The sequence below is a fragment of the Drosophila kikkawai genome, chromosome 3L (assembly GCF_030179895.1).
Source record: "Drosophila kikkawai strain 14028-0561.14 chromosome 3L, DkikHiC1v2, whole genome shotgun sequence".
In the NCBI taxonomy this organism is placed as follows: Eukaryota; Metazoa; Arthropoda; class Insecta; order Diptera; family Drosophilidae; genus Drosophila; species Drosophila kikkawai.
The window spans coordinates 17,656,220-17,678,021 of NC_091730.1; the positions used below are offsets into that span (position 1 = coordinate 17,656,220).

The 21,802-nt window shown below is 36.9% G+C and overlaps 2 protein-coding genes across 3 annotated transcripts in view; one reads left to right on the forward strand and one right to left on the reverse strand.

Moving 5' to 3' along the window:
* Positions 1-1,604: 1,604 nt before the first annotated feature.
* On the reverse strand, positions 1,605-3,329 carry LOC108080565 (uncharacterized). 2 transcript variants are annotated; one of them, XM_070285548.1, is made up of 4 exons: positions 3,312-3,329; positions 2,393-3,006; positions 1,724-2,295; positions 1,605-1,663 (listed from the first exon to the last, which is right to left on the reverse strand). In XM_070285548.1, the coding sequence occupies exons 2-4, from the start codon at positions 2,949-2,951 to the stop codon at positions 1,616-1,618; spliced, it is 1,179 nt and encodes a 392-aa protein (XP_070141649.1). In that variant the 5' UTR covers positions 2,952-3,006; positions 3,312-3,329; the 3' UTR covers positions 1,605-1,615. The 2 variants fall into 2 exon arrangements, with proteins under 2 accessions (XP_070141649.1, XP_070141648.1); XM_070285547.1 differs by lacking the exon at positions 3,312-3,329 and having other exon boundaries at positions 2,393-3,074.
* A 6,721-nt stretch (positions 3,330-10,050) lies between these two features.
* The window catches only part of Eip75B (Ecdysone-induced protein 75B), a 106,957-nt gene continuing 95,205 nt past the window's right edge, over positions 10,051-21,802 (forward strand). The window contains exons 1-2 of the mRNA XM_070285760.1: positions 10,051-11,437; positions 11,521-13,584. Coding sequence (XP_070141861.1) covers positions 12,201-13,584 — 1,384 coding nt within the window. The 5' untranslated portion in view covers positions 10,051-11,437; positions 11,521-12,200. The remainder of the gene's footprint in view (positions 11,438-11,520; positions 13,585-21,802) is intronic.

The following is a 21,802-nucleotide window of genomic DNA, read 5'->3' on the forward strand; positions in this document are numbered from 1 at the left end:
GTTTAATAACCTAATAACAAATTAAAAATTATTATTTTTTTTATTCATTCATTTTAATAATTTCAAAAAATATATCACTTTGAAATGAATAAAATCTCGAAAACTGAAAAAGCCAATATGCATTATTTGTCTGTCTAAACCAAGCTAATATTATAATCTAGCACAGGGCACTATGGTCCAGAATCCGTTTTTTTTGGCATAAAGTCGAAAAATGGAGCTACAGGGTTTAAACTTCGCAGATTTTATTGTTGTGGCATTAACAACTTGTGTACAAAAAATTGGGCCAGTACGACCACGCCCACTCTTGCCGCCCTTGCAAACTGATTGATATTTAATTTATAATTTTTATATATGTACATAATTACCATTTATTATATACATAATTAACGCATATATAATGAAAAAGTTGTTAAAAAAAGAGAGATATTTTTCCGAATTTATAATTAGAATTATTGGAAGAAATTAACCGTTCAAGATCGTATTTACATTTGGGAAGATATTTATGAATATCACTATAAAAATTACTGCATTTTTAATCTATTTCCTTCATTTTCTTGTATTTCACAGTGTCTTTATTAATTTTGGTGCATAGTCACTTCGATACAGATTGAATTTTTCGATTGTTGCTGCTCCATAATTTAAAAAGTTCGCTGTGAATAAACTATGTATATTACCAAAATATTAGAAAAGGGGGACGAACGGGGATGAGTTTTTTGTTTGTGGTTAAAGACAACATCCAGGAGTACAATCTGGACCAATTAGTTGCTGTCAGCATGGAGAAGCTTATTAGTTATACTCCACGAAACATGGAGAACGCATGATAGTTTTCTAACAACATACACATAAATTTGACATTACACAACACTAAATACGTAGAACTACACAAAAAATTACAATATACATTAAATAGTGCATACCTTGAAGATTATTTTCCATATTTTAGTTGATTTTTTTGAACCAAAATAACACGTCTGACACAACATAAAGTAACTAAATATTTTGGCGCGAATTTCTATTCGGAAATGAGCTGATCGCAATCGCATTTTTAAAAGCTCTCAATAGGCTTTGGTGGCACATTTAAAGCTTTTAGTTAACATTTTTATAACGTATGATGAATTTACTTTAAGATTAAAATAAGAAAACAACGATATATTAACATAAAAAAATCGACTTTATGCCAAAAAAAACGGATTCTGGACCATAGTGCAGGGGGTAAATATTCCAACAATTCGCACCAGGTGACAACTCAGCCAGCTGCAGAGATATGACTAATGCCCCGGCAGACCCAAATCCGGCACGAACTTTGAACTTGTTGCCATCGAAATTACACAGACGCACACACACACCTCTTTAGGCAGGACACTCGCCGCGAGGTGGTTCAACAATTCCCTAGGCTTACTCATCTGGTGGGTTGATTTTTAGGGGGCTAAGGTAGCCAGTTTATGGAACAATGATTCACCTTTGCCATCTAAAAGGATAAACAGGGCTAAAATCGAACATAAAATGTTTGAAATGCTGGATATCCTGTAATAATAAATATTATACTTATTCGAAACCATTTCTCACCAAAAAATAAACATTTAAATAATATTAAAAAATTTTATATTTCGTTTTTCTAATAAACACGTGTTTTTATTAAATTGGCATCTGAAATATTAGACAGCTGCAAAGGAAAACAAGTCTAAGACATAGATATCTCTTTCCAAAAATACATTAATCTTACCCAGTGTTTCAGCCAGTGTATTTTACTAACTTCATCCAACTCCAGCTCCAAGGGATCTTCTTGAGTTACTCCATTTTCCTTTAGAACATTCACCACTTCAGTCACAAACCCCAAATCGAATTTAATTTTCCGAATCGGCACATCGAAGTGTCGAAGTTTTCGAAATCTTCGAACCACTTCCAGGAAACTGTCATTATCGAACTGCGATGGTCGACTCTCAACGATCAATCTTTCCAGATCTTTGCCCTGTTTCAGAACCGATCTACAGACCAGGCCTTCAATGTGGCACTTGGAGTATCCTATATCAAGGATCTTGAGCTTGGGACAGCTTGGAAATTCCATCGAAATCATACAAGAGCTTAGTTTAAAGTGTTCAAGAGCGGGAAATTCGGGAATTGCCTCGTCCTCATCTGTGTCAGAAATAATATTTATGCATACGACCGTCAGCAGGCGGAGTTTCTTCAGGGGAGCACACACCTTGAACAGATTTAGTGGCTTGGGATCTTCTCTAAGGGTGTAAACTGAACACAAGTAAAGCTCTTCTATGTTCAGAAATCTTTGTATCTCGTAAGCTGTTCAAAGAGAAGAATTGATGTTGCCTATGATTTAGGGCTAGCTTAAATTCAAGGATAAAAGGTTGTTGTTTTTGTTTAACTATTTTGTTCTTACCTTCTTCATTATAGCAACGATCGACGGTCAAGTTCCTCAGCAATGGCATATCTGGAATCTTATGCATTATAGGCGCACCCATTCTCAAGGGTCTACCGGTTTCGTATCCAAATTTCAGAGTTCTAATGGAGTTCTTTGCCTTGTGTAAAATAGATAGTACAACTTCGCCATTGTCAAAGTACACTTGAAATTGAACCCTTTGCAAGTTGGGACAGTACTGGCCCACCGCCTGGGCCACCTCAGCGCTCCAATTGCAACCCGGAGAGCCGACATACTCCTCTGCCGTCGAGCCGCAAAGTGATATAATTAAAGAATAGTCTCTTTTGGATATAAATGGGTAAGAATTCTCATACATCGCCTTCTTGTACACATGGCGACTGTGATAGGCAAAAGCCCGGCCCAGATATTCGCAAGTTTCGGCCAAGTTTAGCTTGTCCTTTGAGTAACTATATACGGTATACCCTCGCCAGTATTCGTAACGATCCTTAAAAGCCAGAGCCTTGTATATCAGATCGAGGACCTCAAAAGGCAAGTCGGTCAAAGTGCGTTGCGGTTCCATCTTTCGTTGCGTGCGTCGAAGAGAGCTACCCGAGAGCTTAACGACAACTGAGAAACTGCAGTGCCATGTGCGAATCCAGAGCGAGGAAGAGATAAAGAGTTTAAGAGTTTAAGAGAGCTTTTAAATAAAACAAAGAAAGAGAGAGAGAGATAAAGTAAATCTATATTACATGCATCTCAAGTCAGTGATATTCATATAATTTTGATAAATTCACTTTGGGAATGATATTTTTTAACAAATCTTAATATATATTCAGGTTTAAAGGTATTTTAATTAAGTCCTTAATCAATTAATTAATTTATAAACAATTTTTATTTTTCAAAAATTGTTAAAATTTACCAAAAATTTTGTTATGCTAACCTTTTTTCGATTAACTATTATTTTAACTATTCTTGACAAACTTTACAAATTTTCTAAAATAATTAAATTAATTAGGTTTAAATATATTTTAGGCTAAATATATTTCAAAATTAAGAAAGCTTTAGCCTAACCTACTTTGATTTCCAAATTAAGAGGTACCAACCGGATAAGCGATAAGGAGCACAAAAGTGGATTGAACTTTTGGCCAGCCTCAAATCCAGAGGGAACCGAAAATATACCCACTGAGTCATTGACCGGGGACTGCTTTCCTCCACTGCCATAAATAAAGGAAAATGCCACAGCTCCTACTACACCCCTCAGTTAGTGTCCTTGTCCCGATGAAAATTAGTTTCAATGAACTCTCTCCGGAGGCGACTGACTTATAGCACACTTTGTGCTTGGCCAGTTTGGCTTTCTGGCCAGAATTGACCCAGTAATTGGTTCGAAGTCCTAACCCTCTTTTTGGTTATTTTCAAAATTGATATGTCATTAGGCGGAGGTGGGGCTTGTGCACATTTGCATATCTTATTCCAGATTGGTCTAGTCTGGCACTAAAATAATTGCTTGATTGTTTTTATATATTTGCCAAACCCAAGTACTGTTTTATAATGTCCTCGGTATGTCTTAATCCATATCTGGACAAGGACTTGTGTGTGTGCACTGGCTGACCTTTTCAATGGCCATCGAGGCAATGCCGAATTTCAGGGCTTGCGTGAGCGTGGGTGACACGTGTGTGCCATATATCCTTGCACTGCCATGGGGGGCGACTTTGGTTAAGCAATTGTCAAGGAAATGCAAAATATCCCTGAAATTAATCTGCTCTCACCTACGACCCCCCCACCACCAATGTCTGTCAACCATTATAAACATATATAAATATGTTTGTATATATATTCCAATGTCATTTGCAGGAGTTTTTGGCGGCTGCTTCATTAAACAGAATCCGCAGGACAGTGTTTTCAAGTTGGTTTGTATTTTAAGGATAATTTTATTTACTTTCTGTAATTATTTTAAAATTTTTATTATTCAAAAATATATATTAAAGATATATATTCTTATAATTTTAAAGAATTTACGAATTTTCTCTTATGTAAATATTTAAAACTTACTACTTCAATCTTTATAAATATCCTTATAATATAATATATATTTATTTAATTTAATTTAATTAATTTCCCAACTAAAAACCAGACTTCACACCACTATCTTGCTCCCCCACGCAGTCTAGGGACCTTGGCAATGAGGGACTTTGAGCCAAGGATCCGAATGCGAGACCGTGTCCGAGCCAAGGACCCGACTAGCGAATGCGGAAATGCGCATGCCTGCGTGTCCTTGCCCTTGGTCCTTGGTCTGCGCCGGCTAGTGCAGTTGTAATTCTCCTGGTGTTGTCGTAGTGCCCCTGAAATGCTTTTAACCTTCGTGCAGCCGTGTGGCATGTGCAACATTGCAGCTCCCAAACATGCGCTTTTGCACCTACGCTCTTTGCAGAGAGACTTCAAGAGATAGAGGGAGAAAGAGAGAGCTCAGGGCTTCCCTGCCCCCAGGACCTAGGGTAGTGGTGTTGTCTGGTTGCCCCTGCCACGTGCCGCCACGTTGCAAATTTCACGGCGCTGTCATTGACCATGATATTTGGCCGCTATATATGCATGTAGGAACCATAACCATATAGTTGGCTGCTGCCAGGGCCAGCGGCGTCTCAATGCAATGGCCTCAATGGAGAGGGAGGCTGCAACGTCTAGGGTTCGGCGAGGTTAAATGATATTAATTCAGGGATTCATTTGTTTACAATGAGTAAATATATCCCTACAAGGGTCTAAGCTGGGTAATTTTATGAAAATATATGTGACTTTGTTATGATTTTTTGTATTTTAACTTTAAAATGTTTTTTAATATGATAAAAATAATAAAAAATATATAATATTTAGAACGAGCTCAAGAAAAACGTACTTTCTTTAAATAAACTCGATTTTTTTTTTAATATTTTTCAGATAAAATAATACAAAATTCGAAATACTTTAAAAAAATCAAGTACTTCATTGTAAAAATCACGTAATAAACTTTCTCATACAGACATAATGGGGTGTTTTTCAAATCAGTTCTAATAAGTTTGTGAAAGCTTAAGCTTCTTCTGGCAAAAATGGCAAAAGAATCAAGGTTACAAGGCGCCTTATGCCTGCAAAACATACCCCAAACGGAATGGCAGACAAAGGAAGCCAACTCCATTAGAGTGCAACCCCCGTATGGAGTTGGCTAAAATCGAAGCTCGTGGAGGAAGTATCTCTGGCTCTCGGCCCGACCTTACCAAACAAAAATGTAGCCCAGCGAGTGTGTGTGTCTAGGAAACCACTCGTTCCCTTATTCCATTTCCGTCAGCGGCTCCTTCCTCCTTCCCCCGAATGAGAAAGAGTCTGGAAGTTTGCTTTCATTTCGCACTGCCCGAAGGGTTGCAACTCCAGGCAGACAGACAGACGAGGGCCAGAGATGCGGAGAAATCCACCCACTCGGCGTCTTTTTGCAATTATTTTTAATTTCTGTGCTACGTACAACTCCCGGAATGCCAAAAACTTTTTGCAACCCCAAAAAGGAAGCACTGAAAAAAAGGGGCAAACAACTCTAGACGGGAATGAGCGCAGAAACAGACCTGGGAAAATGAATGTTCGCTTTGCAAAAGTACAGAGTACAGTGGAATATCCTATGTTGTTACTGCTACTGTAAAATTTTAATTTCTCAGATTTTGTATAAAAAGTGTAAATATTAATTATTATTGTATTTAATTTTTTATATTTGTTTTAGAAATATTCTTTCCACCATAAAAAAAACCTTGTTCTGTAAGGCAACTGCTCGATGTAAAAAAATCGTTGCCTACATTTTGGCGCTAAACAGGTTTCCCTTTGCCTAGCTTTTAAAAATTAATTCTGCCTAGCTTTTAACAAATTAATTTGTACCTTTAGATATTAAATAATTTATATTTTTTCATAGAATATACTCACACCATAGCTGTCACTGTAACGGCGTCCATGTCCGCGTCTAAGTTCCACGGCCCACACGTCCATTGCACCCCCAATCGGCTTTGTACATTGACTTCTCTGGGCTACGCTTTGTTTTCTGCATTCGCTGCATGTTCAGCTCTCGCTCGGGTCGCTCTCTCTCCCTATCGCACTCACTTGCTCTCCTCTCAAGGTTCTGAGCTCTCTCTTTTTGTGGGCTGGCGCTCTCTCCCATACCACGACCTACCTTACCCACACCCACAGTGGGCTGCGTTTTCTGCAATCGCTTGTGCTGCTGCTTCTTCCTCTTCTTCTTTTGGTTCTGGCTTTGCCATGCACAACTCCCGTGCGGACAGCGCAGTCGGCGTAGACGCTGCAGTCGACAGCGCTGCTCGTTTTCATATTGAAAGTAGAATTTTTCACTTTTGCGAAAAATGTGGAAACTCAGAACGAGTCTGGTCGAACTCAGTCATTTTGACGACGTCATGTGGAACGCACCGTCGCGTTCCGTCTCCCAGTCGCGCTCTTCGTCTTCTTCTTAGTCTTAATCTGCGCAATCGTCTTAACTTTCGTTTGTTCAGAAAAAAAAAAAGAAGAAATCTTAGTGAACTTAATGTAAATCTTATTGTAAATCTTCGATCGGTCGAAATACGAGTAATCCCTCGGATGCAGATGCATCGCAAGTATCTGTGGAATGCGCGACGCGATTAAGTGGACTCTTTGTAAGTGAAAATTATATAGAAATGCCTTGGAAATCGGTGCGATATCTGTGTTGTGAGAGCTTTGAGTGCCAATTTAAATATTTAATTAAATAAGGAGATAGTGATCGTAAAATAATGATAAAAAATTTAAAATTTTGCCGACAAGTGATAACAATCTGGAATTTTTAGAGTTATGAAATAATTTTTCGAAAAAAAGATTGACCTAAGTTTAAGGTTAAATTAAACACATATAAAGGAAAAATTAAGCTGAAACTTGACTATTTGTGGGTCATATGAATAAAAACAAGTTGTGCTAAAAATGAATAGAATTTTCAATTTAAAACTAATACATAATTTAAAATAAATACCAAATTCGTAGTTATAATAAAAGTAACATTGAAAGTGGTTAAAATAGAGCACCCAAAAGGACTTTTTACACACTTTTTAAGTGAAAATTAGAAAATGTTAAAGAAAAAGAGTGAAAACCTAAAAAAAAATCATTAAAAAGAAAATGTTGAACAAAAAGTTGTGCCAAGTTCTATTTCAAAAAGTTAACATTCATTAAAAATTAGCTTTAAAATTTCTGACAAAAAATGCAAATAAAATAATATAAAGCTTCATAAAACAGTGTGGAAGTGCATACGGATTATGTTTTAAAATTTAATCAAAACCCAAAATAAATACAAAAATCACAATAGAAGCTTCATATCTAAGCCTAAAATCCGAATTAAAAAAAGATAAAACGAGGCTAATTCCGGTATATCTTCCTTCAAAGTCTTAGGATAAAAACGGTAACCCTCTTGACCTTTCACTCTCGGAATCGACTTGTAACTAAGCCTTCAATTAGATGCTGAAACTCATAATCATCACTATTAAAATCACAATCGAAACCTAGCTCCCAGCCCTTTATTGGCCCCCATTCCCCCGGCTGTCTGACTCATTCCACTTGGCCCGTAACTTCGTCTGGAGTTGCAACCCTCATTAGAGCTGGAGCCACACCCCCTGCAAGTGCCCCCCACCCGCTCCGCTATCGTGCAACTCCGCAAAAATGCAGATACCCCAAAAAAGCTGAGGGGAGACCAGTACATGGCGGCAGAGTATCTACAGAGCGATAACAGTGCGCTGCTTGCTCAGCTGTAGACACTCTGTTAGGTTGCTGCTGCGCTAGCTAGCCTTGCCTTGGTGTGGGTGAACTTGAACATGCACACGTGTGTGTGCTCTCGTTCTGTTTCTCTCTCGTCGTTGCTTGTGCTCTCCTTCTAATCGCACTCTGCTCTCTGCCTTTCTATCTTCCGCTCATTTCATTCTATTTCAAGTTCTTATTTTGCAATACAAGTACGAAAACCCGCCTGTGTGTTGGCGTTCAGTGTTAAGGTCAATACATTTGCCGCCTTTGAATGGGGTTGTGTGTGTGTGTGTTTGTACTTTTTTTTGAGGCCTATGTGTGCGTGCTGCACTTGGAATAATGAAGAGAGTGTTGGGAAATTAAGAATAGAATAGAAAGAAATATTAATGAATTATTTTAACTAAAAAAATAATTTAAATCTTGTCCAAATATTTGTTTATTAAATGGGAAAAATATAACTTTTTGGACCTTTAAAAAATATTTAATAATTTTATTTTTATTAACTTAAATTATATGTATTTAATTATATTATTTCTATTAGAGAAATCCTCTAGATTAACATATTAAGTTCCCATTTTGAAAACCTTTTAAATTTAATTTTTAATATTCATTATTGGGAGCAATATTTTGGGAATATATTTAATATTTTCCCCTGTAGATTTCCACGTGGTTGCCCCGCTTGTGAGGTTGCGTTTTGTTTGTTGATTAGTCTGCTATTGAGTGTTGTTGCCATGCACACTGAATGTCAGCGTTGCCTCTGCCGCTTTGCAAATAGCGGTTTATTTGGTGCACAATGTTATTGTAATGTTTGTTGTTGCTTTTATTTTGGAGGTCTTTCCACTGACGTTTGCGGAAGCTTCCACTTGGCACGATGCATCATCATCTATCTCATGGCCTTACGGAAAATGCATTTTGCTTTTCACTTGACTTTACGTACAAACAATGTCACATGTTTGCTCTGGTTTGCTTTTTACTGGGCAGGTGACCGAGTGAAAGTGAGTGAAATTATGCGATTTACATGACTATTAATGGGGGAGCAGGAAGGTCATTAAATGAGGCTGATGTTGTGGCTTTAAATCACTATTTTTACTTCCTTTTTAGAAAATAGAAAATAGTTAAAGGATCTCAATGAATGCTTGAGAAACTAAACTTTCAATATATACTAGTAACAAGATTTAATTAAATACAAATTTAAACCACTTCTAAGAAAACCAAGAAAACCCAAAAACCACAGTACTTCCTTCAGTTGCTCCAACTTTGAATATTTATGACTCTCTGCTTGACACTCCACCAGCTCCACTTGTTTCATCAATTACACACAGACCGAACCTACCTCAATGCGTAACCCTGCCCTAACCCAGGAAAACTCAACCCAAACCCAAGGGAAAACCCATTCCCCCGTCCAGCAATCTGCCCCGCACGCACATATTACTCATACGCACCCGAAACGCGGAAGTTGAGGCCCAAAAACGCAACCCCCAAAAAGCAAAGCAACAACCCTTAGAAACTCCATGAAAACTCCCCCATTGAAATGCCCCAGTCCAGAATTTGTTAACCCCCCCACAGTAAAAAAAAGAAAGAACAAGAAGAAACGCATAAAAGAAGCTGAAAAGCATTATTATGTGCGTCTTTTGCTTTTGCCTCATTCGCGTTTATTTTTGTTTATTTATGTTTTGCTTGTATTCTTCGCCTTCGCTTCCTAGTACGCAGTCGCCCTCTCTCTCTCTCATCGCTCATTTCCGCTCATTTCCGCTCATTCCTGCTTATTTCCTCTCATTTTTCACACGGTTTTCACTTTCGTTGTGCAGCTTTTTCAGCCAGAGAGAGAGAGACACAGAGAGAGCGTGAGAACTCGGTTCCTCTCCTCAGGTTCTGTTCTGTCTGGCTTTCGGAACCGAAGCTTTTGCAGTTTCAGTCGAGAAAGTACGGCCAACGGTTGCGATATATATTCCAGCCAGCCGCGATTTTAGCAAGACCACAATAAAAAAAAAAAAAAAAAAACAAAACACCAGCCCCAAACAACAGCTGAGGAAAGCAGAGTGAATTTTGCAACTGAGAATAGAAAATTGCCAAGGAAATAAGGAAATTGTGCTGTTAAATCGAAAAAATAAATAATGTGCAATAATTATGGGACAGCGCCGAGCTGCCTTACATAAGCCGTAAGCGGTAGCAGCCCATTGTCAAGGGCGCCAAAGTGTGGGCCACATTTGAGCCGTGACCGTGGCCGTAACCGTGTCCGTACTCGTGTCCGTGTATCGTCTCCGTCTCCGTATCGTATCGCATCGCCTGGCATCGGGAGCGTCCTTGTCCTTGTGCAGGCCGAGAACAGCTGCTTGGGTCCTTCTCCCGCGTCCTTGTTCTTGAACCGAAAGTCCTCCGCAGAAATAAAAAAAAATAACAAAATATCCGCAAATCCGCCTCCCAGCTGTTTCTCTCGCCACCCCCCAAACCGTCTAAACCGACCCTCAGCTGTTGGCCAATTATTCGAGTGAAAAAAGCGTTACAAATTTTGAGATATGAAAATGTGGGAAAATTGGTAAAACAGCTGTGGCATTCCAAGCGAGGAAATTATGTGCTTCACAATGTGTTTCAATAAGCTGTTCCTAATAAACAAATCTGGCAAGCGTTCGCCAGGCACAACGGTCAAAAGTCAGCAGAGACAGGTGTAAAGTCCTGCAAATCGTATAATAAAATATATAAAAAAACAACTGCAAATCAAATTTAAATCAAAGAAAATTAAAGTGAAGAAAATAATATTAAAATTGAATCCTTAAAACAAGTTGGCACTTGAAAAATTCTATCAAAGCTCCCACAACGCCCCCCAAAATATAAAAAAACCTAATTAACAACCATAAATATATATTTTTCTAGAGGTGTTTAAAACATAAAAAAGAAATAACCAACTAAGCCTACTTCCAAGGAAGAAGAAAAACGGAAATCTAAATTAAGAAAAGCTAAAAAAAATCACTGCTCAGGTTTAAAGAAAATAAAAAGTTTGTAACAACAAGTTTATAACAGCGTTGTGTTTCATGTGCAAAATCTATAAATAAATAACTCATATATATATATATATATTTTTGGAATATAATAATTAATAAATCTTGTGAATCGTGTAACTTGTAACTTAAATAAAAAATATAAAATAGTGTACGAAATCGATGGGTAAACAAACAAATTAAAGGTTTAAACTATATACACTCACACAAATACGATCATAAATATATATTCTTATACATATTATTCAACGATTTTAATCAATCAATACATCAATCAATCCAACAATCAATCGATATACTTCAATTTGCAAATAAAGTGAGTTACTCTTTCAAATGACTTTTATATTTAACGATTTTTTTAAAGGATTTTGAATATATTTTTTTTTTTCCATTCCCCAGCTACTTCAAGGAAAATACCTACAAACATACTCAGCCGCTGGTGGTGTGGATCGAACGGAGCATAAAATCAGCAAACAATAAACCATCAAGTATTATTAGCAACTAAAGCAAACTCAGACTCCAATAATTCATTCAACTCAACTCAGTCGAACTCATTGTCATTGTCAACGGAAGAAGCCTCAACCAGAATACAACAGAAACAGATAAAGATATATATATATTATATATTTATATGGATATATGGTAAGAATCGGGCAAACGCTAAGCTACAACTAAGGACAACAAAAAAACTCTCTAGGATACAATAGCATACAGAATACAAAATACAAAACGGAACTTGCAACTTTGAAGGCTGACGAAACAAATATTTTGATAATCCAAAAATCCAGAAGCAACAAAAACAAATTACAAATTACCACAACAACAGCAACAACAAAAGCGTTAAGAAGAAGAGACTGATTTTAAAATAAATAAAAGCAAGCAAAGGAAAGGATAACAAGGACAGCAGCAGTGAGGCAAAAGTGATTCAGGATCAAATCCACAAAAACAAAAAAAGAAAACCAAGGCAACAAGCAACAACTCTTTCCATACAAAGAAAAAAAACATATTTAGATTATATCTGAATATTAAATATTGATATTTTTGTGCGACTTTTCACGCTTTTTTTTTGGATACACATCATGTTGAAGAAACTCAAGTGCATGGAAGCGGTCCAGGCAGCAGCTGCCGCGGCCTCAGGCGCCTCCTCCGGAACCGGATCATCCTCAGTTTCCGGCTCCAAATTGATCAAAACCGAGCCCATCGACTTTGAGATGCTGCATCTCGAGGAGAGCGAGCGGCAGCAGCAGCAGCAGGATCTAGAGCGGGAGCGAGAGCCCAGCAGCAGTGCCCCCCAAATCCCCCAGAGATACACCCACGTCCAGGTGCAGACTGTGCCGCCACGCCAGCCCACGGGTCTGACCACTCCCGGTGGCACTCAGAAGGTCATTCTAACGCCTCGCGTGGAGTATGTGCAGCAAAGGGCCACCAGTTCCACGGCTGCTGCAGTAAAGCATATCTACACAACACAGCAACAGCAGCAGCAGCAATCACGTTCTGTGCCGCCCGAGGGAACAGCTTTGCTGACCACCGCCTCTGGATCTAGTGCTGGAACCCCACAGATCATCATCACCCGCACCCTGCCCTCCAGTCAGCACCTGTCGCGTCGCCATTCGGCGAGTCCTTCGGCCCTGCATCACTATCAACAGCAGCAGCAACAGCCACAGCAGCGGCAACAGGTGTCCCCGCCGCCGTTGCACCATCAGCAACAGCAGCAACATGTCCGAGTGATCCGCGATGGCCGCCTGTACGATGAGACCACTGTGGTGGTGGCCACCAGAAGACATTCAGTGTCGCCACCACCATTGCACCACCACTCCCGATCGGCGCCCGTTTCCCCGGTGATTGCCAGGCGAGGCGGCGGCAGCTACATGGAGCAGCAGTATCAGCAGAGGCAGACGCCACCGCTGGCGCCACCGCCGCCTCCTCCTCCGCCACCACCGCCGCCACCACCACCCCAACAACAGCAGCAGCAGCAACAGCAATATATCTCCACTGGAGTGCCACCACCCACGGCGGCGGCTCGCAAGTTTGTGGTCAGCACTAGCACGCGACATGTAAACGTGATTGCCGCCAATCACTTCCAGCAACAACAGCAGCAGCAACACCAACAGCAGCAGCAACATCACCAGCAGCATGTGATTGCCAGTGTTAGCTCTAGTAGTGGTTCCCCCAGTGGCTCCGCCAGCTCTTCTTCTGCCCACATCTTTCGCACGCCCGTGGTGTCCAGCTCTAGCTCTAGCTCCAGTTCGAGTTCCAGCAGCAATCTGCAACACCACCAGCAACATCAGCAGCAGCAGCAGCAACAGCCACAGAATCTGGGCAGCTCGGTGATGCGGCCACCACCGCCTCCGCCACCGCCCAAGGTCAAGCATGCCTCCAGTTCCAGCAACAATGGCAGCAGCTCCAACTCCAGCAGCAGCAGCAGCAATGGCGAGGAGCCTTCCAGCTCGATTCCTGATCTAGGTAAGTCTCTGTTTATTTTTTCTGCCAGCAACTCGAACTGTTAAACCAGCAACCCGTTGACCCTGACGGCACTTGCCGATTGCTATATGGTTGTATATATATGGATAAGTCGGTTGACAGGTTCCTACCATAGCCATACATAAATGTATAATATAATATGATATAGGGGGGCACTGAACAACAGAATTTTAAACTAAAACTTATATAAGGAATATATATTTCAGGTAATTTTATAGAAAATAATTTTGGACGGGTTTTTGGTGGGGATTTTTGACTTTGTTAAGGTTTCTTTTTGATGGTAAATGTGAGAGTTCCGACTTTAGAAGTATTTTACTGATTTTCAAGAACTATATACTTTTTAAAAACTTTTAAAACCAAATTATTCTATGATATATTTATAGGAATTATATTTCTTCATTAAGATAGAGCAAGCTTATTACTTGCTTATAACGTTTATTAATGATAAATAAATCGCAAAAATTAATTAAAATTAATAAATTAACAAATCTTAAACCCTCTCAACTGTAGCTTAGTGTAATAACTGGGCCCAGACAAAAACCTGGCGCATGTAGGAAATCAAAACAAATTCAGACACATGTGAGTCAGCAGTTAATAGAGCTGTTTGTACAGTTACACGTATCTACATAAATGCATATAAACTATAGTAAAAGTGAGAGAATAACGGTAAAGCTGCAAGCCAACTAAAAGGTCAAACTAAATATGAGTAATATAACTTTCTACAAAGATAAAGAACAAACACATGCAGCACGTTTTGAAAGTGGGGATTGGGTCAATGGGTAAAAGTCTGATTTAAGAACCGCGTTCCGTTGGGATTACCTCATAACTCTCAGATTGAAATGATATATACCCACTTATGTCCAGTCCCCCAATCAGATGCTGCACCTCAAAAGGCACAATTTTTATTTAAATTTAATTATCAATTTAAATTGAAATTGTTTTCGGGGGTTGGTCAACAATACACACAATGCCAAGGTTGTGCGTTATATGTTATATATACTTCTATATGTTTGTATTTCCTTTTTTGTGTTAATTTTTTGTGTGTGTTGAGCAATTGCTTGGCTGCTCTCTCACCTTGAACTTCAACTGGAATAAACTTGCCGCTCTGTCTGCTGCTTCTCAGCTCTTCTCTGACGTGATGTCTGACTTTTGTTGGTGATTCGGATACGAATTGGAATTAAATCTGCATATATGGGTGAAATGCGTATAAATGAAATACACTCTATATATATATTCAAAATCTACATCTGTTATGTGTTGTTTTCAATTTATTTATGAATAACTTTGGCTAGTTGCATCTGCATTGGTGATTTTACTTGGCTTACTTCCGTTGTGAAAATTTTAACTTGAAATGAAATAGAATTAATTGGGATTTTTATTAAAAATATTCTTGTTTAATAGCTTAATATTAAGTTTATTTTTGGTATAAGTTCCTGAAGAGTTATATAATCAATTGCGTTTTTATAACCACTTTTAATTTATGCTCTTTTTTAATAGATTTTTTCTTGCCATTTTTATGCAAATACTTGAAATTAATTTCTATGATTGTCCCCTAATTAAAAAATATTTTATTTTTTATTAATTCAAAGTTCTTAAAAATTGTTTTGTATTTCCATAAATTATACACTTTCAATTTTGTTTTGCTTTAAGCCTGTAATTAATCAAACTTTTGTTTATTTTTCCGCGTAGTGCGTTGATTATGTATTATAATTATTTTTAGTATGGATTAAATCATATGTTGGGTTTCCAGCTAAGCGAGGGAACCTGTTCCACGAATCCCCCCCGAGACTCGAGAATGAAAGTGACAGTTAAGAATGATTTTTTTTGGGGTCTGAGAACTCTTGGTATTCTAATGATTTCATAAGCTTGAGCTGTGTTATTTTTTTTATTTATTTTACTTTTTTCATTGATTTCTTTTATTTATTTTTTTTTTTTTTTGCACATTTCTCAAGATACTCTCTAAGCGTTATACAACATATAGACGAGCGTGTGTGTAGAACTGATTTCTTGGACTTGTCGGCTGTTGTTGTTCTTGTTGCCGTTCTCCTTTGTTGGCCTGGCTAATAAATAAACGAGTCTGCGAAATAAAAGTCAAGGCCAACCAGTGGCGGCGTGGATAGATTTATTTGCATTTTTCCAAGCCAAAAGAGAAGAAATCTGTGCGAGTGTGAAAGTGATTTTGAAGAGGGAGAGAGCTTACCAATTTGCTACCTGTTTTCTTGTTGTATTATTTCATTTTTTTTTTTGTGTATTGTGAGAGCCTCGAAGTTTTCAATGTCAATGCCAAACCGAACCATATAACAACATATCAGTAGCAATGGGTCAACAATTCGTATGTGTGTGTGTGTGTATACCACTCATAAACGTCTATATTCCCCATGAAATGTATTTATATTCCATTGTTATCATTTTGCGCAAGTGACAGGCAGCAATTGTCGCACAAAAATAAATACAAACATAGAAATACACAGAGGCACACACTTGAGGGAAAAATCAGGGGAAACGTGAGGAAATTAACACAAAAAGTTTAATGGGAAAATCAGTAATTATAGTAAAGAATATTTCTTATTTTTAATATGTGATATATTAATTATCTAAAGATAATAAACTACTTTTTTGAATGTCTGTGATTATAGGTTATAATTTTTATAATTTTTTATTTTATTTTTATTTATTTTTAATATCTTTATTATCCCTAAATAATTACTGATCAAAACACTTGACTTTCGTTCGCATTTCAGGGCAAAAAAATACATTGTTTATTTGGTTTTTATTTATTTACTTTGTTACCTCAAGCCCCTCTACTCTTGGTTGTGTAAAAATAAAAAAAAAAGTTAAGTAAGGAAAGGGGGCAGCTTACGCTTAGTGGGAAATAATTTGCATACGCTCGAGTTAGCCAACTGTTGTGTAAACCGTTCTACTAACTAGTATATAGAGTGTTACGCAAACTGTTATTTATGGTGGCAGTTTAAATGTAGAAGTCAAACTATTAATTCTGTGATTATACATTCCATAAATATTAATTCCTTTTAATTATTTCCTGTTATATATTTTTGTTTTCTATTGAGTTACCTAAACTTTTCTGATAAGTTATTACCTCAACTGTCATTAATTGTGTACGATTTTTATAAACTATTTAATCTAAAAAATCAATTGACTGCAAACTATAATATATCCCTTTCCCAAGAATTTCTTTCAGTTGCTTTTAAATATAATTTAGTGGCCATAATTTGATTAGCAGGCCAACTGATTGACAGGCTATACATACATATGTATGTATATGTAGGGTAAATGCATTTGGCTTATTGCGTTCTGGCCAACTTTCAATTGACTCATTAGCAGCGGTGTTTATTTTTTTTCGACTTATTTTTCCGGATTGCCTGGCCCAGTCCCGGTCATCCATACGACCTTGCCAGTGAAATCTCGCTCTCACTGGGCTTACATAACACCCATAAAGGGGGCGATACTAAATGCAATTGCCACTTGTACTTATTATTCAATAGAATAAAAATCAAACGCGTAATTTGTTAAGGTTTGGTTTGAACTATTTGCCATTGCAAAATATCAATTGATTATGGCCCATAAAAACCAACGATCGTTGGAGAGAGAATCAATCGAAAAGGTGAGAGAGAGCCAGGGCAGGGTGGTGCATTGGGGGTTCTACGACCTTGGGGTTATACAAAAACTAATAATAAATATACCTATGTATTTGCTGCTAATTTCCCATCAATCGCCATCGGAAAGTCAAGTGGCCCAGAGTGTGTTTCATAACCGAATTGAATATTGATAGAAAAGTCTAATGCATATTAATAGCAATGTAAATTGACTCGTCAAAATGTGGTACTATGTGACTTTCATTAAAGTTGGATGAACAAATATTAAGAAAATAAAATAACCTTGAATATAAACAAATGAAAAAGGTTTAAGGATAATTTAAATACTCCGAAAGCATTTAAAATTAAGAAAACCTTTCCTGTCTAGTTTATGATTTCTAAAAACATGCCTAGTCTTTTACTGTTTTAAAATATTAAATATAATAACTCATATTATTTATATTTATATTAATAATTCCCCTTAAATTGCAGCATTAAAGAATGTCTTAATGTTAATTACAAAGCAAACTGTTACAATTAGTAGTACATTCTTTTGACTAAACATGTACTAGGTACATTCTTATTGCCCTTCCCTTCCGGTTGAAATTCCTTTAAGCCAACTTGCTGGCCCTGAATGACATTCTTTATATATATTTTCGCGTAATTACCCAACAGTTGGATTGATTTATAACTGTTGTACTAACTGAACTATGCTCAATTCAATTCCTAAACCCCTCCCTCACCCAACAAATTAAATTTAAATCCGATTCTAAATCAACAAAACATTGACACAAAGTCACGCCAAGTCCAGTCTGGTTATAACTAATTTTTTCAGTTACTTAACTGAACGCCGATAAACTGGCTTAAATAAAAACAAAAACAGTTAACAAAAGTATCTAGCGGATAAAAAATGCCACATAAAGCCGTGCAAAACCTGTTCTAATAGCAAAAACAAAACAAAAACAGCAAAATAAAATGCAAATAAAATACAAATAATATTATACAATGTGCAATTGTATAAAAATGCGAATTACAAGTGGGCGAGAGAGCAATAAAAATGTTAGAAAAAAAGAGAGAGAAAAAAAAACTAGCAACAAGGTCACTTGGAAGCGGAAGAAAAATAGCAAAAGGCGAAAAGCAATAGCAAAATAGCAATAGAAACAAAAACAAAAACCAGAGAAAAAAATAACACAAAAAATGTGACACACTGAAAGCGAGAACACAATAATTACAAACACACACACACACTCAGATGACTGAGAGGCGGGTATGTGCGAGGGAGAGGCAGACAAGTGCAGGCGTAACGTGAATCTAGAACACTTCCTCAATGAGCGAGCGAGACCGGTGCCAACAATTAGCGAAAAGCGAATTTGATTACAGTTACAACGGGGCGTATGGGTGACGTACTTGAGAGCGTCGCATCGCATCGCATTGCCCATCTCGCTCACTCCCGGGCGCTCATCGCATCTGCTGCCCTCGCTGGCAGTACCGTTACGATCGCATTGAGACGGAGGCTGCCTAACGGTAATGCCACTAGGCCAACACACACAAACACACACACAAGGTCCCTTTGGTAATCCCAAACCCAAGATTTTGCATTTATGGATATGGATTTACAGAAAAATTTGAATAGCGGTATTTATGGCTATAGCCTTATTCCGTAAATAGAAAATAGTTGAAGGGATTAACGATTTGTTTGTTTTTAAGAAAGATTAAATCTGCAATGCCAAAGAAATCATAGCTAATTTAAAGGCTATTTCCTTGGTGTCAAAAAATCTACAAGGCATACAATTAAAAAAAAGTATAATAAGAACCTTATCCAATTATAGGACAGAACCACTTGGGAATTATAGAGAATTTTGGTGAATAAACACTTTTTTCATTACTTTTTTTTTTGCACTTCTACCAATATATTTATTATTTTATTTATACTTCTTATTAAGAAATATAAATATTATTATTTTTTTTAGTTTTAATATTATTAATATAATATATTTTTGTATTATATTATTAAAAAATGTATATAATCCATATAGAATCTCTAGCATATTCTACATAAATGCTTTTCTTTATATATAAATATTAATTTGTATAACATATATACACCCTAGATTTCAATAATTACTGCATTTGTTTGTAGTGTTTGGCCCTGCTCTTGAAGTCCGACTCTGACATTATTTCTATTCAGATATTTTTTTACATTGACACGTGCCGCTTTGTTGCGAAGGTTGCCCGGGTCTAAGTCTGAGTCAGTTGGTGGAAAGCTTTAAATTTCTTATAGCTGGCACCGAACTGAATCATGTTTGTTTGGATATTAGATGACGATGTTATAGAAAGCACCGATGGGCACGCAAATACTAAGATATAAATCCGAGTCTTCTTTCAAGGCAGCTTTATACTAAAGTGAAGGTCGGAAAATGCTACTCAAAGAGTGAATCATATTTTAGAAATCCGTCCAAAGTGGCTAATACTATATAACCTTTAACCCATTATAATCTGAAACTTTACTGTACTTCAGGATCATCCCCAACAAAATTTCATTAATTTGTGCCATTGTTTGGCGAACTTTTAATTCCCCCTGAGTCATAAGAGACACAATGACTTGCCTGTCGTCCCGTAGTATTTATGCAAATATCAACACCATCCACTCTTTGTTCCCTGCCCCCCAATGCCACCCTGGAGTTGCCCTAAATTGCACATTTAGGTCATGAACCGGAAACGTCTTAATTACATGGAATAAGTGAAGCTCAAAGTCAATTTAAATGCACCACAAAAGTGAAAAAAATGCAGAATGAACAAGAAAATCAAAAGTACAAAAATAAAAAAAAGGAGTGCAAAACAGGCGCAGACAGAAGAGAATTGCATACATATAAAACTCGAATCGAGAGTTAAATAATTAAGCTGGCCAGCAGAGCAGAACAACAGGAAGGGGGACACAGGAGGGGTACCTAAGGGAAGGGGAATCGGTGGACAAAGGGCCCGGCTGGACTCTTTAAAAATAAATAAAAAACAAATTGGAACGAAATCCGTGCAGACAGCGGTCACCAGCCAAAAAAAATAAGGGTAGGAGATAAAGAAAAGTAATTTCTTAAAAATATAAAAGTATTTTAAATATTTCAAAAATTTATAAATATAAAAATAAAATATATAAATTATATAAGTGGAAAATCAGTTATGAAAATTATCTTATACTGTTTATTATATTTAACTGATTTTATATTTGTTATAAAAAAAAGTTTTAAATATTTATACATACCTTCTTATCATTGATATATTCTCTGATTAAAAATATTTAAATATTTCAAGTTTAAAAATATATAAATATAAAAACAATATATACAAAATATTTAAGGAAATGTCAAATCAAATTCTTTATTATATTTAGCTGATTTATATTTATTTATTTTTTTTATTTATATTTTTAATAAAATATTTAAACATTCATTAAGTATGAAGGATATATTCTTTGATTAAAATGGCATCTTCCAATCTTAAAATGTACAAAATTCCTTTGCTGCCTTACGAATTCCCACTGTACCCTCATAAACCCAGGCTGAAACGATAAATCGAAGACCTTGAACTTTTGGTAACAACAACAGAATGCAGAACAGTTCAAAACGACGAAGAAATGAGCCTGGAAAAAATCAGAACCAAGCTGGCGAAGGAGCAGAAGCAGAAGCAGCACCATTAAATCAAGCAGACTATGGGTCCAAGTCCAATGTAGGGCAGACAGAAGAGAGCGGCACCATCCAGAGGGAGTATATATATTTATATACATATATACGTCTGGTTATTAGCAGGATCGGGGCAAAAAATACAAAACTGGTTGGCAAAAAGGGAGCGCGCGAAAAGAGCCCCTTTGCGCCTTTTGCCTCTGCTCAGGCTTCGGCAAGTGCCATTGACCTACAAGCAAAAGTCGTTGGCTTCTTGTGGATCGCGAAGAACGCAAGGAGAGACAGAAACAGAGAGAGGAAAAGAGAGGGAGGGAGTGAAAGAATAAGAGAGAGAGAGAGAGAGAGAGAGACAGACAGCACGTGAGACTGGGAAGGGAGAGGAAATCGACAGAGAAATACTATATTAAGAACTAACTCGGGGAATATTAGAAGGAAATTATGTTCTTGGATTGATCCTGATTCTTCTTGGTCCTGTTCTGAGCTAGATAGTATGTAATATTTTTATATATTTATAATTTTTAAAAACGAAATATAAAGGTCAAAGAGCTCAAAATTAAGAATCAATAATAAATTTTATTTTATTGTCCACATTTTTGAGCTTCAGAATAAAAAAAAAATATATACAATTTATAAACAAATATGCATATAAATATAAAAAAATATAAAAATATTTAAAATAAATTTTATTAACATTTAACAAGGATTTCATTAAATTTTGTTTTCAATACTACATAATTGAACTTTTAAAAATTTATATTACAAATAAAATCTTTAATTTAAACAATCCTAAACACCCACCTAATTATTTCAAGTGTAGTGTATCTTCTAGGGTTGATAGGTAGGTGGGCTTGGCCTTGATATTGTCAACGACATGACTTCACCCGAACAAAAAACAAAAGCAACAAGCAACTCCACGAACATCAACAGAGAATT

What these genes read in the sequence shown, in the direction of transcription:
- LOC108080565 (XM_070285548.1), bottom strand. Translation starts at nt 2,951, where the DNA reads ATGGAACCGCAACGCACTTTGACCGACTTGCCTTTTGAGGTCCTCGAT. An exon ending in TCGTTGCTATAATGAAGAAG is followed by an intron (nt 2,296 to 2,392) that starts GTAAGAACAAAA and finishes CTCTTTGAACAG; the next exon opens with CTTACGAGATACAAAGATTT. An exon ending in TACACTGGCTGAAACACTGG is followed by an intron (nt 1,664 to 1,723) that starts GTAAGATTAATG and finishes TTTCCTTTGCAG; the next exon opens with CTGTCTAATATTTCAGATGC.